The 18,539-nt window shown below is 28.3% G+C and overlaps 1 protein-coding gene across 3 annotated transcripts; it reads right to left on the bottom strand.

Annotated features, from left to right (window-relative positions):
* Nucleotides 1-149: 149 nt before the first annotated feature.
* Nucleotides 150-17,798, bottom strand: LOC106790324 (serine/threonine-protein phosphatase 1 regulatory subunit 10). Of its 3 annotated transcripts, XM_014755128.1 has the most exons (10): nt 17,713-17,798; nt 17,378-17,586; nt 16,146-16,211; nt 15,146-15,330; nt 12,334-14,216; nt 3,740-3,966; nt 3,231-3,375; nt 2,759-3,079; nt 2,505-2,664; nt 150-2,410 (listed from the first exon to the last, which is right to left on the bottom strand). In XM_014755128.1, exons 3-10 carry the CDS (start codon nt 16,146-16,148, stop codon nt 1,540-1,542), a joined length of 3,795 nt encoding a protein of 1,264 aa, XP_014610614.1. In that variant the 5' UTR covers nt 16,149-16,211; nt 17,378-17,586; nt 17,713-17,798; the 3' UTR covers nt 150-1,539. The 3 variants fall into 3 exon arrangements, with proteins under 3 accessions (XP_014610614.1, XP_014610615.1, XP_014610616.1); XM_014755129.1 differs by lacking the exon at nt 17,378-17,586 and having other exon boundaries at nt 17,624-17,721; XM_014755130.1 differs by lacking the exons at nt 17,378-17,586; nt 17,713-17,798 and adding an exon at nt 16,420-16,566.
* Nucleotides 17,799-18,539: the final 741 nt, after the last annotated feature.

Below are 18,539 nucleotides of genomic sequence, written 5' to 3'. Positions count from 1 at the left end.
TATGTGTATAGATATATATGTATATATGTATGTATACAGATATATAGATATACATCTATCACACACAATTATATATATATATAGATATATAGATACGCATCTATCACACACAATTATATATATATATATATAGATTTATATTACATTATTTCGTTTTCAAGATAATCTTAATAATAAAAGTATTATTTCACTATTTGAACTTTTGGTGTTCTGCGATATATAAGTCAGATTTGAAAATCACACCGCTATAGCAATAAGCTATACGTTTTAAATTTTATTTTTTAGTTTTTTATATTTTTTATTTTTTTTTTTATTATTTTTTTCCCTTTCTTTTCCTTTAGAAGATAGAAATCTATGAGTCATAGAGAAATTGTTAATGATAATGCATGCAAAAGTAGAATAATAAGTAGTAAAGTTTTCTTTTCCTTCTGCAGATTTAATCTATAGTACTATTTATTTTTTTTACAACTGCAACCAGGCAGTATTAGAATTTTTTGCGTTTTCTTCTTCTTCTTCTTTTTGTTTTTTTTTAAGACGATCCGATGATAGATAAACAACATGGTTATAAATCTGTATATATATATCGTTTATCCCTCCCCTAGAGATTTATCTCATTATTAGTAGTTCTCTTCAAAATTATTTCATAAATATGAAGTAGAAGACTCGAAGAACCTGTTTACAAGCTTAAACATTTTGGATGACCTTTTCTAAGAATATTACAAGAATAGTCATTTATAAAATGTCCTGCTAATTGCTTCAGTATAGGGCACATAGTTGTATGAATGTCGTACGTATGTATGTATGTATGTATGTATGTATGTATGTATGTATGTATGTGTGCGTTGTAGATAAGTGAGTGTGTAACAGTTAAGTTAATATGTGGGAACCTTTAACTGGCCAGCAGTTAAAAGAAACCTCATGAATTTTTGTCCATTTTTAAAGATCGATAACTCTGTTTAATAATTAATTAAACAAATGCACGAATGTGTATACGCGTGAGTGTGGAAATTGAAATATAATTTATAAGAGAATACTTCTTATACATGATAACTAAATACGGTTTTTTAGGGCTTCATAATTTTTCTCGAAAATTAAATCTCTCTTCTCATCGTTAGAGGTGCTTTTACTATATATACCCGAGAACTTGAATATTCAAGGAAAAGATTAACTGTTTTTAGCTGCTCAGTAGATAAAATTCTCCATGCAATCATATAGTAATAATATCATTGCACAAGAAAAAAAATTTTGTTGTGGTTTAAAAAAAAAAAATTCTAATTTGATTATACTCAAAAATAATAAATTATCTGACAAATTAACAACTTATTTTACTGCTATCTGCAGTTTCAACTAATCATCAATAATTAAGCAGAGCAATTGATTATTTCGTATTTGAAGTTCTGTGATAATTCAATCTCGTACGACGCATCACTGGTTGTTCTTTCTTCTTCTTCATTCTCTTTTTCAGAGAGATGAATAATGGCAGTATCTTCATTCGATAGCCACATACAGGAGGAAAATCCATGAAGATTAATTAGTGTTTCAAAATGGTGGACAATTAACGCCAGGATGAAGGTACTGACATTTCTCGCCTACTCTACAATAACCATTTTTGGTAAATTGCATGCAAACACGCGGTTGTTTACCGTTTCCTCTCCATCCACCACCGCCACCCCTCCAACCTCCCCCCCTACCAGGACCACAACCACCTCTATACCAACCAGGACCAGGACCAGGACCAGGACCACCTCTACCTCTAACATGCATTGGGCCCACTGGACCTCTCGGACCTTGAAAGTTAGGACCAGGACCAGGACCAGGACCATACATTGGTCCTGGAGGACCTTGAAAGTTATTTGGATTCATATTATTGAATCCCATATCTTCTGGCCCCATCATACCATAACCACCATCTTGTTGATTATACAGTGGTGGTCCCATCATACCAGGCGGTAGCATTGGACCATTTTCCATTCCTTGAGGAAATGCTGCAGGCATATTTGCCATTGGATTCATTGCTACATCAGGTACAACTACTTTTCCATCTCCCGTTCTCCAACCACCACCACCACCACCAGTAGCAGCAGGTATTGGACCTGCTAATTCAGGTGCCATTTGCCCCATATGTGTTGGAGGCATCATCTGTTGAGGAATTTGAGGTATTGGATTCATTGTACCCTGTGGACCAACAGGTGCCATCATTGGCTGTTGAGTATGTGAATAAGGTGGATAATGGAAGTTTGTTATTGTGGAAGGCTGAACGGGTAATTGAGGTTTTGGCTCTGGCCACGTTATATTTGTAAAGTCTTTTTCACTCTCCTTATTGCCAGTTAAATCATCTAAAGGAATAACTTTTGGATCAGTAATAATATGATGACGTTCTTCGTCTGGTTCCGCAGCTGAATCAGGTATCCTATAGAAATAATAAAGAAAAATAATTATTTTTCCATTCAATATTTTATCATTAATTATATTGTCAATAAATATTGATCAAACAATAAACTCACATGCTTCGATTGAAATAAAGTGCTTGAAGAATCCCCTTTTCTCTAGCATATTGGATATCCTTCTCTCTACTATCTTTACCAGGTTCTACCAATGCTGGAGGTAAGTCAATAGGAATTAATGGTTTCCATCGTGTTCTCTCCTCCATCAAGTCTTCATTACCTAATAATAATCAATATATATACATATATATTATCTTTAATGTTTTCAAAACTATTATCTTTTTATCATAAGTAATATTAAAACTTAAACTTACTTAATTTTCTTGCCATTTGGAATGCCTCCCTCTCATTCTGTTTTTCCATTTGTTTCATATCAGTGAAAGTTTTCGTTACGTTGACCCTTTCTGTTTCATCCAATTCGAAGTAACGTATAGATTCTAAATCTGTCTTCCATTTTAACGTTTTTTTAGGACCTTTACGTTTTTGTAATAAAAGAACACTTCTTAAACCATCGACGTAACGAATTTCAGGATAAGGAATAATTTCTTTCTTCAGTGAATCCAAACCATCGGACGATGCGTCTTCCGGGGAGTCAGATGTTTTTATTTCTTCGGTATCATCTTCTGGCGTTGGTGCTAAAATATTATCAAAATATTCATTGTTTTTTTATTTATTTTGTAAAAAAGAAATTTATTTTTAAATAGTACTTCACAAAAAAGAAGGATGACTTATTTGATTACGCATGCGTAAATATGATAAAATAAATAAACAAATAAAAATACGTACTGCTGCTTCCATCATCATCGTTATTATCTCCGGTATCCTTTTGATTATCAATAATATCTTCTTTATCTCTTTTAATTTCTTCATCGTTACTCTCCTTATCTTTCTGTTCCTTGTCTTCTTCCGTTTCTAATGTATCTTGATAAAACTATTAAAAAACAAAAACAAACGAAGGAAATATTTAACAATTTGAATAAAATATTATTACAAGCTAATTTGTATTTATGATTTTTTCATCAAGTCAACAAACAAAAAATGAAATAAATTTATTATACGATTTTAATCGATAAGAAACATAATTGTAATATATGAATGAATCAAAGGATCAGTATTTTCAACTTTCATGATTTAAATTCCCTTTCATAATTACCCGAACAATTATATAAAAGTTTCATATTTGAAAATATATAAAAAGATATATTGTTATTAAAAAAAAAAATAATAAATAAAACAGAGAGAAAAATAATTGTTAAAAATAGCATTTGTAAATTGTATGTAAAAAATGTGAATACCTTGAAATTAGGCTTGACGACAACAGGTGATTTTTCTTCAATACTCGATGGTGACGTAGGTGGTGGTGTAATTTCGCGATTATCAGAAATACTTAATTCCTGTTTTTTCAAATCCGTCGAGCCTTCCTTCGTTATTGAAGTTCTACGTTTTCGTTTCCTTGGTTCTTTACTTTTTGTCGATGCAGTTAATGCATCCATAAACATATCACTTTCTTGTAGCATCATCGCTGTAACATTCAAAATTGCAACTACTATAAATAAAATATTATAGCATACGTTTGTGAAGAACAAAATATATTAAATATTAAAATTCAAATATAATATATATATAATGCAATTTTCCTATAAATTTTTAATGAAATTTTATCTCTCTCTTTGCGTGCTTTTCTCATACAGATAATCCGATGTGATCTGGAAAAAAATAATTAAATAGAAATTTCACATTAACATATTATTTTTATTATTATATAATGAAGAGGAATAAACGTTTATTACATATTAAATAAATACAATTATTTTACAATAAGTTTATTCAAATGAATCTAAATCTAATCGAACGAAATCTTTTCATTATTTCGAAATAGTGTTACGAATTGTAATCGGATACATTTACATTATATATTTAAAGTGCAATAGTTGTTGTACAAGAAGTTCATAAGATATCAAAATATAACGAAACAAAAATACGAGAGTTAGCTTTAGATACGAAATTATTTTCACAATAAATCGCAAAGTTACTTTGTAACCATTATTATATTAATAAAAAATACAAACAATGAATTTCTTTACGCAACAAATACGGCATAATCATTCAATTATTGTAGTCTATAATAATTATAAACTACATTTGCGGAAGATAACGCGTGTTTATTCTAATCAAGAGAATAAATTCTATGTATTAAAAAATAAACAACTCGACGTATTCAATTAATGAGGAACAATCTTATCTAACAAAAATATTGTTTATCTGTTAGTAAAAAACGCGAATGAAAATTAATCGTCTCGTTTAATTTTAAACAAACGAGTTGTTCTTTAACGTCAAAGATTAGTGAGTTCAATTGAATGTACAACGTATTAGTGTATACCGCGCGTCGTGTATATTAAATTATAATAATTTTAATATCTATAGTGTCTGAAAAAAAAAAAAAAAAAATAAAATAAAATCCAAACTTATTTAAAAAAACTATAAACGATGAGAATACGCGTTTACATATATCTATCTATATATATGTATATATATAATCTTTCTTTTTCTTTTTTTTTCTTTCTTTCTTTTTCTTCTTCAGTATTCAGTATTCAGTATTTCTAGAAATAATCAATTAACATTAAGGTAAAAACGTTTCGTTAAATCAATAAAACGTTATATATGAAATTATTTTACTTTATCAACATTTTATTTAACATTTGTTTGAAATCGCATTTCTCATATTGTTTTCTAATATTATGATTAATATTATTATTATTATTATTATTATTATTATTATTATGATTATTATTATTGTTGTTGCTATTATTCTCAAAACGAATATCGTATAAATCATCCAAATAAATAAATACAAATACGACTCGCTCTTTCTCTTTCTCTCATTCTCTCTCTCTCTCCATCTTTATTTCTTTTATCACGCAAATTATTAAAATGTAAGACTGGAATGTATTAAAACGTAAGTAAATTCAGCCAAATCGTTTGAAGTTAATTAACTTTTATCGATTGTTGAAATGATTTAACTCCAAGAGATCTCTAAAGAATTTTATTAATTTATTTAATAAATGACATCGATCGATTAAATAAATTACTTTCGTTTAAATACTCGTGAAGTAGTATCGTTTTTTTTTTTTTTTTATTGTTGTGTTGTGTTGTTATTGTTAAATAATTGAAATTCATGTTATATAAAGAGAAGACTTTTAATATACATAAAATGCTATTACGTTTCATTATGTAAATGTGTAACGATGGTATATGCTAAAAATAAATTATATACGAATTCTATACGTATATCGTATATATTACGTATTTAATATATATATATATATATACGTATGTATATGGATAGGAAAACGCGCGCGCGCATATACAGGAAACAATACTCTTACTCGTCTAGTTTTCTTCATTTGTATCTTTTGTTTTTTAAATAGCGCGCGAGAATTCAATTGACTAATTGAAAAATACTTATTACAGAACCTTTATTATTTATTCATTTCTTTTTCTGTAAAAGTTCTTTTCAAAACAAGAAAAATATCCTTTGATTAAATTGTACCCTTATTATAATTCAAATATTAATAGAAATGAATATCAAGTAATTGAAAATTGAGCTTTCTACTATTTTTTATTTATCATCAAAATAAATTGTGACAAAGCATATCTCGTACCCTCTATATTTGTATTAATGTGATATTATATATATATATATATATGTATGTCCTATAGCATACAAAAAAAAGGCGCAACTATATGAAACCCTATAAAAAAAAAATGATTGTAATAAATAAATTAATAATAAAATATTTAGAAAAATTATTTCCAACAATATGTTAATTTGCGTTTCAAATAGAATTTATCATTAACTAGAGTAATGGTATAGTTTGAGCAAAGAACACACACTACCGCTTTTATTTCGTTTCTTCTCTTATTTAATTTCCTTTTTTTTTTCTTCTTCTTTGAACAGGATTCACATCATCACAAATATTGCAATCAAATGGCTGTTCCACGAATTAGATCCAACTGAAATCAATAGATATAATAAAAACAGTAACAATAAACATTTACTAGATACAATTCCAATGTACTAAAAAATACAAATCGATTACAGGATCAATAATATTTGTATAGCTACGTACAAAGTATCTATTTTGTTTTTTTTTTTTTTGTTTTTTTTTTTTTGCATAACTGATATAAAAAGCGAAACGCAGTTGATAACAATAACTTTCGTAATTATTACAGAAAAGAAAAAAAATAAAGAAAGAAAGAAAGAACGAACCAAAATTTTGCAAGGGTTTGATACAATTCTTCACGAACGTATCGATATATCTTTTTTCTTCGTAATGATTCTATTTTCTTTTTTCAAATTATTTCATTTAATATTCCATATTTATATTCTCTTATAAAAAAAGAAGGAAGACAAAATTTGAAGAAGAACAAGAAGAAAAAAAAAAAAAAAAAAAAAAAAAGAAAGAAAAAGAAAATTTTAAAGTGCTCAAAAAAAAAAATAAAAAAAAAAATAAAAAAAAAATTATAATTATTTAAACATGATTCGAATGTGCAAAGAATAAGCGCAAGATGCAATATATATACGGTTAATAGGAATAAGCGAGTAATTATTTCTGTTCTATATAAATATACGGTGGTGAGAATGAATCTCTGATGATGCGCCCGCGCACGTGGTGCGCGTAGTTTGAAGTACGATGCGACAACATCGCGAAACATTCGTCTACTTTCGGATCTTTCCGAGTGAACCGAAAGCGCAGAGCGCCATTGCGCACTTCCTAATCGCGCAAACACTGCACACCACTACCCAATCATTTCCTTGAGAAACAACCCCACTACTACGCTCTTTCTTTTTCCCCTTCTTTACTACCCCTCTTTTTCACCCTTACGAATCACCACGTGTTTGATTTCAATTTCGATATTACGATGATCAGTAGAACAATATAATAAAATAAAAATAAAAAAAAAATAAAAATAAAAAAAAAATAAAAATAAAAAAAAAATAATAATAATAATAAGAATATATATATAAGAAGAAGAAAAAGAAGACGACGACGAATCAATGATGGTGACGTTAACACGAATTATGCTACATGTCTCATAGTTATTTTTTTATTCTTCTTTCTACATACACAACTTATTTGTTTGTTATTTTAGCAAAAGGCCCTTAGACAAATATAATAATCTTACTGAAATATACAACACACGAGTACTATATTACACGACACGCGAAAAGAACATACTTCCTCTCTCATTGTTTAAATATTATTTCAATACTATATATATATTAAAATTCCCGCCAAGAATGAGATAAGAAAGGAATTATAGATCGTGAAATATCCGAATCGACAGCGATCGCGTTAACAGCACGTATTTTAATGATAATCATAATAACTGAGCCAATAATCGCGCAAAGATTATATCAAAATGCATATATCCAATTATTTCTTCTTCTTTAGGAACGGCGCGTAAGAGAATTTTGTAAGGATCATCTGTTTTTGTTCTAATGGTTGTCTAAAATCGTTGTTTTTTTTTTCTTTTTAATTTTCCCGCCACGTGAAACAAATTTTTCCCCGAACACGCGTTTACAACGTGCCGCCATTTATTTCTAATAATATACAAATCGTGCCCAATTTCTTTTTCTTTCCCGTCGCGAACTTAAACGTGTGCATATTTATATATATATATATATATATAGAATGCAAAATATAAATATATATATATAATATATATGCAAGGCTATTCGTGAAATTTTTTATGTGCACAAAATTTGCTCTTTCTTTTCTAGCCCTTGCATCCCCCCCCCCTCCACTGACTATAATTCCGGAAATCTAGTAACAATAAAATAGTTAAGATTTCCTTGCTCTCTCTAGTTTCTTCCTTTTTTTTTTATTGGCTCGTATCTTTTTCAATCTTTCTTATAATTTTTCATTCTTTCTTTCTTTTTTTTTTGTTTTTTTTTTTTTATATATAGTTTCCGAGCTTTTCTATATAAAATATACGTGATCGCAGAAAATATGCAACGAAGAAAGTGACTAATATCACCACGTCGTTGTCATCGGAAGCATCGAACACCATCAAGAGACATCATCATCGGACTACAGGTAGTTACAAGGAGCTTTTCATCCTTAAGGCCCCTTTTTCATTTGCCATAAAGATGGCGCCGAAAACGCAGCTTCCAATTTCCGTGCATTTTTTCCTTCTTTTTTCTGACTTCGTTTTTTTTAAATATATAATCGTATATATATATATTTAGAATTAAAATATAATCATTTATATTATTATTTCAATTTGTTTTTCAGATCATTGTTTGTGCTAGTTTTTCTTATTCGCTCGCTCACGCATACGATTTTCTCTTTTTTTTTTTTATTTCACGCACATACCCTTTCTTTCTCTCCCTCTCTTTCTCTCCCTCTCTTTCTCTCTCTCTCTTTCTTTCTTTCTCTAACAAGGATCTTGGGACTTAACCAGTCCCAAACAAATTTCAATTCTCTCTCTTTTTATTTTTATCTTCATCTCTCTCACAATCAGTTAAATAATGCACCGATTATAATAATAATATGTGAATATTTTGTGAATTTAATTATAATAACAAGAAACGAAACTGCATTGTATTATTATTGTATCTTTCTATTTTTATCTATTTATTTATCTCTATCAATAATTATAATAGTTTTTTATTTTTTTTTATTTTTTTCTCAAAGAATAACAAAAATTCGAAATGGCATCGTAAATGAGTCATTTTATTTTATTTTTGTTCTACAGTAAATTTTTGTAGCTTTATTAAAAATTGTAAAATTTTTAATTGACTGAACACAACGAGACTATCACGAAATTTCATTTAATTAACCCCTTAACCTACGATTTACGTTCCAAAAGTTTGATCTATTCGTATATAGAATATGTAAGAGAGATTAAATAAGTAAATAGATAAAGAAAAATTTGTCAAATCATTGTACTACAGGCTATGCCCGTAGTTGTAAGTTAAGGGTTTAAACATAGTGTAAGAGAGAAAATTATACGAATAATTTTATCGTATAACAAGCTTCAATATAATATATGAAATATCAATAAAAGCATTCTATAAAAAGCATTGTATAATGCAGTTAGATTGTATTAAAATTCCAGATATACAAAATGTACATTCCCTTTATAGCAAAAGTATTGTTGTTTCATTAATTCGATTTGATTTAATTTAACCAATTTGCATCATGATTCTACTTAAGATTCCTTGTTCAAACATCAGCAACGTTCAATTGTCGACTGACCCAGTATCACCGCTCAAATTCTCACAGATAGAAAAACTAATATATCTCTTATGCAGAAAAATTTGGCACTCGGTGATAACAGACAGTTGTATCTTGTAAATATATCCGCACTTGTATGCAAATGAGTTAATTTAATGTTAAAAATTTGGGGAGGATATTGTCTAATGTTTGGAAACAAAAAAAAAAAAAAAAATAGAAAAAAATAGCGACACCATTTCGAATGTTTGTATAAAATAATTTGAACCCAACCTTTTTGTAATAATTATTGGAATATATTTAAAACCGAGAGAATGGAAATCTGGATGGGCCCACGGTAAATTTGTTGCTTTATCAAGCATTATTTAATGAGCAAAATATATAGCAGAAACCCAAAAGTTCAATATTTCCAGATTTCTGATCAATTTATTTAAAATGCTTAAATAGGGTGTACATGTACAAGGGAGAAAAAATGTGTACAGACAAAAGTTATTTATTGCCTTACCTAGGGTTGATTTAGTAATATCTTGAAGTAGTGGACTCGCATCGGTGTGCTCGTTCACTGTTGAACTATTTTTTTTTTTCTTATTTTTTTTTTTTTTTTTTTTCTTAACCCTTTCGTTACTAGAGCGACTATAGTCACTCTACATAAGATGCCATACGAAGGTATTACGGGCGAATATAGTCGCTCTTCATAAAATTCCGCGTATTTTACATACGACAAGAGCATATGCAGTTATGGCACATCAAGTATCCCAACTCTGGACGTCTCTCTGAAGAAAAAAATCTCTCAATATCAGCAAAGGAAATGCATCAGAATAATCAATCTCGGTCGCTGAAAAGATCGATCTTATGCAGCGTGTAGTTTTGTTGCTTGCTGCACGGAAAACACGCCTGTAGCGAAAGGGTTAAATAAACCCGAAACAATTAAATTTCGATAATTAACTTTTTACACTAATTTTTAATCTAATTAATTAATTTCAGTTATTCTGTTCTGTTCGTTCGTTATTACGGATAAAGCTTCTCAACGTAACTTCATTTTTTGTTCATTCTCAAATATTTATCTTATACTATATTTTTGACTAGATCACATTTACCGAAACCGATCTATTTTCTTTATCACATCTATTCATATCAATTATTCATACTATTTTATTTCACGGCACTAATTTATCTATATTAAATTTTACGTATGTATATATGTATGTATATATATAAAAAAATATGTGTGTGTATATATGTGTTTTAATTAATATTTTTTAAACCAAGATTACCTTGCAGGATCCACATAACATACGAAATAAATTGAAGTCGAGAAGATTTCTTCGTTCTTCTAGACACGATGACAATGATGATGATTATATGTAGAGAAAGCACAACAGAGAGAGAGAGATATCCATTTCATCCAATATCACATAGAAGTGGAACTAAACTGATTTTCTTAAAATTTCTATAAGACTCTAATAGTAATATTTAGGGAAGTAGCATAGGGTGGCATTAAAAAATACAAGTCTATAGAAATGCCTGTAAAAAGCGATGAGTTAATCTAACGTACAAAATAAAATGAGGAAAAAAAAAGAGAAAGAAATGAAACAATAATAAAATAAAATAAATTGATCGTAGAAGAAGAAGAAGAAGAAGAAGAAAAAGGTTGACAAAAGGAATGAATTTTGATATATCACAATATTGATATCTCATCAGTATATAAAGCATTATGAAAATTATTTTCTGCTTGTATTTTTCCTGGAGGCATCCACCTGCAAACTCAATATTAAAGAGTTAGTAATAATTCTTAATAAGATGTAACTATGCCGATGTTCAAAGATAGTGTTGTAAGCTATTAGATTGAATGCTTATTTATTTATGTAAGTAGATTCTATGAGTAAAATCAAATAGAATAATAATATAACTTTAATTAGTTTACATGATATATTTCTTATGTTTTTATTTAATGTCGACGTTATTTTAATACTATGCAAAAAGTATTAAGACATAGAACAGTCAAGATATATATCTAAATTAGTTGCAATATGACGAAAATTCTATTCACACAAGATAAGCATATAATTGAAACATCTTTAATGTATGTAAAAGCTATTGTTATAAAGTAAGAATGAAAGTATAATATTGCATATATTTCTATTATATATACAAAATTTTTAAACATAGAAAAAAAAAATGAATAACTAATTTTTTACGAAATCTATTTCATAAACATAGAAAGTGAACATAAACGAAATAAATTAAATAATACAAATTTCTAATTATAAAATATATAACAAATTTAATGTTACTTTAAAGTCAAGAAAGTAAAGCAAAAGTATTGTATACACAAGAGAAAACATATATAGATAAAAAAAATAATAAATTAAATACTATTCGTAAGAAGACTATATTGTTGGCAAATAAATGTTATATTTTAAATGAGGATAAAAAATTTCATAAGAAAATGACGAAAAGGAAGCTAAAAATTTTGTATAGATTAAAAAACAAATAAAGAACCTTAGAACATCGGCAAATAGTTAGTTTCTGACTAGTTAATTTTTTTTTTACCAATATTTCTATTATTTTGCATTTGAAAAAGAGAGTGTAGGTATTATAATAATAAATTATTAAATTTAGCATATGAGATACTGATATATACTTACGTTTAGGTTTAGGCGGTATCAATTTAATGCCTCCTTTCTTCTCCTCATTTGGTGGTGTAGTCGGAGAATCCAATGACAATTTTGCTCTTTTATCTGAAGGGCCAAGTACCTCTCTTAGCGGAGAAGGTCTCTTCAAAACAGGCAATTTTGGAAGAGGCATCATCTTTTTATCAGCAACAGGGCTTGATTTTTTAGCTGATCTGGGCGGTGGAGGTTTAACTTCTTCTTCAAGACCAGTAGACCTAAACTTAGAGTTAAACGTTTTGACAGTCTTTGGTCTTGCTGTTGAGTCCTGTGTATTTTTTCTGCTCTCGATGGAAATGGAAATATTCTTTTTTTCTGACATAATAACAGACTTTTTCCCTTCTATTTTATCCTTATTTTCTTTAGAACTATCTCGAGAATCAGTGATTAACTTCTTGCTTCCGTCTCCTGTTTTATTGTCTTCCGATTTTTTCTTAGGTATTTTTCCTAACTTGGAACTTAAAACTTGACCTTGTACTTTCTCTAATGTAGCTTTATCTTTCTCTGCTTGATCCTTTTTTTGTCTTTCTTTTTCTCTCTCTTTCTCTTTGTCAGTTTTATTTTTATTATTAGAATTATGCTTACTGGATGAATTGGAGTGATGCTTTTCCCTGGAAGACTTATCCTTAGAAGTGGAACTTTTTGATGTACTGCTCGATGAAGAACGGTGACTACTAGAACGATGAGACGTAGAACTACTACGATGCGAGCTAGAGCTTGCGTTGTGTTTAGATGAAGAACTTTTAGATGACGATGATGAACTGTGATGATGATTACCACTTTTTTTATCTGAACCACTACCTAATTTTTTATCATCCTTTTTATGAGAATCTCGATTCTCTTTGTCACTAGATTTATTGCTGTCACTTGAAACAATGTCTTTATTATCTTTATTTTCTATTATTTTAACGTTACTAATTACTGTTTCAATACTATCCTTAGAACTTATTGTAGATTGTTTCACTTCACTAGAAATATGATTGGATTGTTCTGATTGCACTTCTGTCGTATCGTCTTGTTCACTGTGCACTCCTCCCTCACTGCTCTCAAGATTATCTCTTTTTCCTTGATCTTCTTTTAAAGTAAACACTGTGTCTTTTATTTCCCCATTTACGTCTAAACTTGTGTTATTTGATGTTAAAACACTGTTTATGTTAGCTGCATCAGTCTCTACTTTAGTAAGAACTTGTTTCCCATCCCTTATTGTTATTTTATATAAAGGAACAGACGATTGGGAAGTCACTACAACAAAAGATTGTTTTTTTGTTGAAAATTGGCTAGATTGTTGTTGCAGTTGTGCTTGTTGTGGCTTAGTTACAACTTGTAATTGCATAGGATGTTTTTCTTGTAGGTGTTGTTCATCCACTTGCTGTTGAACTTGCGTCGCTGTAATAATGGATTGTGGACTTTGAGTAAATTGCAAGTCTTGTACATGTACAGTAACACTTTCCACATCATCTGAGCCTTTTTGTATACCACTATTAATAGAATACTGTTGTTGTTGTTGTTGTGATTGCTGTTGAGCTGATTGAATTATTATACCTTGTGCACCAGTACTGCTACTCTGCATCGGCGTCATCATAATATGCGCTGGTACAGAGTTTGGTGCGACTTCGCCTTTTACTATTTTCAGCCATTGTTCAACAAGACGACTAGCTAATATTCTAACACCTTGATGACTTCCTTCTTTTGATAATCCTTTAATAAGCTTAGGACAATTATTACTTTTTAATCTGTCTACATCCACTGGACATAATAACAAAAGTTCCAAAAGTTCTTGAATTAATGCCCAGTTTTTAGCAAGAATACCATCGGTCAGCCACATATGAATAAGATTCCATCCACCGGCAGCCATAAATCTACGCAATAATATACTTATTTTATAATATCTGTATGGATTTTTTTAATTAAATATGAATAACATAAAAAATAAAACTTTAATAAGTCTATCAATGTAAGACTCATATCAGTAAGTACAGTTCATTTAATACAACTGTTCAATGGTTTTGGGTCTTATTTACTTTTGCATGTAATTATATTTTACACAAATACGATAAAGTACGTGTGTGTGTCTTGACATGCTATATATGTTTGAAAAATGTTATTTTTAAAGTAGAACCTCGATTATTCGAATTAATCAGGGATGAAAGAAGACATGACTGTTTAGTTAAGAGAATTTTTGAATAATAAAATAGATACATTTCTAACTTTGAATTTCGATATTACTCTCCCTTTTATAATTTTTTTAACTACTTTAATTTGTACAAATTAGATTATTTCTGTGCTTCATATCATCTCAGTCCTTTTTCCAAGGCTTTGAATGCTTCAAAATGTTGTAGAACATCATTATTGCAGTTTAATCAAAATGCATTTCATTTAAAGTATGTACAGTGTTACGATCAATTAAAGAATTTTCATAACTTTAGTATTACCGATCACCACATCCTGGTATTGCATGCAATGCAGAAACAATTTCATTCGACATTATGTAACGATTATAAAACTGACTTGTATAAATACAAAATGTTTGATTTGTTTATAAGTTTGAGATTAAAGTTCATCACATGCATGATTCAATGTTATGATTCTAATTCAGAATTTAGATAACGATTATTATGAATAATGATAATATATAAAATATGTTCAAATAACAGGGAGTTCATATAATGGAATAACTGAATAAAGGAGAATTGGGATAATCGAGGTTTTATTGTATTATATATTCTAATATAATTCAATAATTTAATAGATTAAAAATAATAAAATAAATTAAATATTCTTTACTTACTGACTAAGTAGGTCGGTGTTAGTAGTTTTTAAAATTTGAATATAAATGCATTTGGAGACCAATTTCTTCGAAAATTTTGTCATTAAATTAGCTAATCGATTAACTTCTTCTTTACTTTTGATTCCTCCTGTTGAACCCAGTAAAACACTGAGACATTTGAGTAGCGATAATGGATCTATGCGTGGCTGTAAATGAAATAAACATTTCTATAATTAATATTATTTTCTTTTTTAAAGAAATGGAACAATGACTTATATATGACTTATATAATCTTAATATGTAATAAAATCCAATAAACAAGATATTATGTCATAACTATCTGCATGCAATTTCAATTATTTTATCTTTATCACAAGCAACATATTTATCAAAAATATAATTATTTAACAAAAAAAAAAAAAAAATGTTAGACTTACATCAGTAAGTATGGTCTATCAATCACGACCATTCAATGGTTCTAAGTCTATTACATTTATTCTTGCATGTTTTTCTTTTTCACATCATACACAAATAATATGCATGTGTGTTGTCTTACATGCTATCGTAAAATATGAAAAAATATATCATATATATATATATATACAAATACGTTAATTAATAATTATAAATTAATTTAAAAAAAAAACATACAATAATAAAAAAAAAAAAGAGAAATAATCAATAATAACGAATAATACATATATATCAATTATAAATTAAACAATAGAACAAAAATATGTAATGATGTAATCGAAGTTAAAATAAGAAACAATTAATATACATAATCGCAGTAACATCAATGATACGAAGGTTATTGATCTAATATTCATTTAACCCCTACTTCTTTTCCAATAATACCAATGTAAAAAAAAAAAAAACTTGTGTGCCGATGCGCGCGCGCGCTCGTTGTGTGTAATATATATATATATATATATATGATATATAAGTACAATTTTGTCTACCATTTTGAATAAGCACATAGCATACGATAAATTTTATAAATATATATAAATTGACTCACCATTTTGTAGTTATCCTCAATGGATTAATGTATTGTAAAAAGTAGGCATAAAATCATGTTGTATATCTGCAACGAAAGAAAAAAAGACCATTGGAATTCACATAAGCGAAGCAGGCGATCGGACACGTTCGTTTTCACCGCCATTTTGTTGATAGTGATAGACGAACGGGAACGAACAAATTTCAAAGGATACAAATATATTAACTGATATACGATTATTATCTTAATTAATAATGATTTATCGAATAATTCGTTGACGTTTATTAATCGCTACCTCAATATATGAAAAAAATCCATCGGCGTATTAGTAAAATCTTCTTGGCATCAGTCTTATACTGATCGACCATATGGATTACTTTCTACCACGAAATAAAGTATTGAAATAATATTGTATTGCCTAATAAATTTATCTTTTATATAATATTATATAATAAATAATCATTCTCTAATAAAATAAACAATCTAAATATATATATGTACATATATATATATATATACATATATATATGAAAAATCGTAAACTACGGACTTCAAGAAGATGCAAGTACGTGAAACGGATCTCAAGCAAACGTTGCCTACTCGGTTTCCAACTGACAAGACGCTTGTTGCGCAGCATTCTACGCATTCCCACCCTCGGTAAATATAATGCCAACCAATCAGAGCTTCGATATTAACACTACGTTGACCAATGATCGATGAGACCCCACCTTGTCGCTGCGTCACTATTTCTATTTATATCACGCCCAAACTGTTCATCGATGGATAAATTTCCATTTAATTTCCGAATTCTAAACATTTTCGAATAAACACTTTCTAACACTTATGTAATTTGTTTCTTTCTGGTTATAAATTATATACGAATTTAATTACACTATTCATTTCCGAATATATGACATATTCTAGATATCTTTTGTCTTACGTCACTTATTAATATACAGCAGCACACCTCCTATAATAAATATTTCTTTCTAGAAATTCTTATTTATTTTGATTCTCTCTTTTTTCCTTTTCTATTTAAAAACACAATGAAGATTTAAATGTTTAAAATCTAACGAGATTTTGATAACTTCCGTAATTGATCGTTTCCTTCTTTATTGTTGAGAGTATATATGCGTGTGAAAAAGGAAAAAATAGATGCTCCACCTCTTTTGTTATAGAATTGCAAAATGAAACAAAAATATTATGTATGTCAATATGTTAACATTTCTGGACAATAGGTAGAAGCCACTCACATTTTTTGATTTAAAATAATATCCTTATTATGGAAAACATATTTTCTGCGTGCATAAGAAACTCTTAATATTTCTTATACATGATTATGATGAGACGTGAGAACCTACGAAACTTAGGTCTCTCACTTTCTCTAATTTCGACTTCACATTGAATCAACGGTTAGCGAAGCTCCCGTGAATCCGAGTGTATCTTCCCGATGATCAGCCATCTGCAATGAAACATTACTTAGAATATAATTTAATTACCTTTAAAACGCGTTTCTTTTTTTTTTCTTGCGATATCCTGTTGAAAAATTACGAGAATTACTTAGAAACTTTAACAGAACTACTCTCACCTATGGAGCGTAGCAACCTCTATGATACTGAAAGCGGAAGTTTCGACATTGCAATAAGTGAATCAAATGAGACACTATTTTTTTTATTTTTATTCTATTCAGTCAATTGTCATAAAAACGATTTTAAAAATAGACTAATAATAATTTCTCTTTCACGATTAATTTTAATTATTTGTATCATTACAATTAATAAATATCTCTTTCAAGTTTTATTTTAACCAGTTTACTTCGCTAAAAATTGATCTGTACAATGCAATGCTAATCAGTGTTACAATGTATTGACTATTAAAAGTATCCTATTGAAATAATATAATATTAATAAAATATAATATATTTTATTTTTGTTTTTTAAGAAAATTTGTTAAATTATTATTAAGAATTTTATTAAATATATTATATTTATTACGAAAATATTATATTCCTCGCTTGACTTATGTGTATATATATAGAACATAAAGTCACACAATGGTTCGCAAATTAAATATCATGATATTTTCATTTTTATGTTTTGTTAATCTATTTATAAAATAAAGTTATCAATGCTTGATTAAACAAATATTAAAGCCATAAATAACATCTGCTAATTTTCTATATATGATATAATTTCAATTATAATAAAAATTACATTATTTGAATCACAGAAAGGTTGTGAATCACTTTTTGAAAAGATCTAAAGAGAAAAGATTCATTTGTTAAAAACAAAATGTAAAATATCGATTAAAAATTAAAAAGATTATATGGAATTTAATAAATATCATTCGATAGAATGTTTAAATCTTGATAATAATCTATAATCAATTTATTCGAAAAAATAGAAATACAAAATT

Source organism: Polistes canadensis, unplaced genomic scaffold (genome assembly GCF_001313835.1).
Source record: "Polistes canadensis isolate GaletaPanama2010 unplaced genomic scaffold, ASM131383v1 scaffold_230, whole genome shotgun sequence".
Classification (NCBI taxonomy): domain Eukaryota; kingdom Metazoa; phylum Arthropoda; class Insecta; order Hymenoptera; family Vespidae; genus Polistes; species Polistes canadensis.
Note: the sequence above shows the minus strand (reverse complement) of the source record. Positions and strands in the feature narration are given on the sequence as shown.

What these genes read in the sequence shown, in the direction of transcription:
- LOC106790324 (XM_014755128.1), bottom strand. An exon ending in AACACCGACCTACTTAGTCA is followed by an intron (nt 14,217 to 15,145) that starts GTAAGTAAAGAA and finishes ATTATTGCGTAG; the next exon opens with ATTTATGGCTGCCGGTGGAT. An exon ending in TCGTCAAGCCTAATTTCAAG is followed by an intron (nt 3,376 to 3,739) that starts GTATTCACATTT and finishes GTTTTTTAATAG; the next exon opens with TTTTATCAAGATACATTAGA.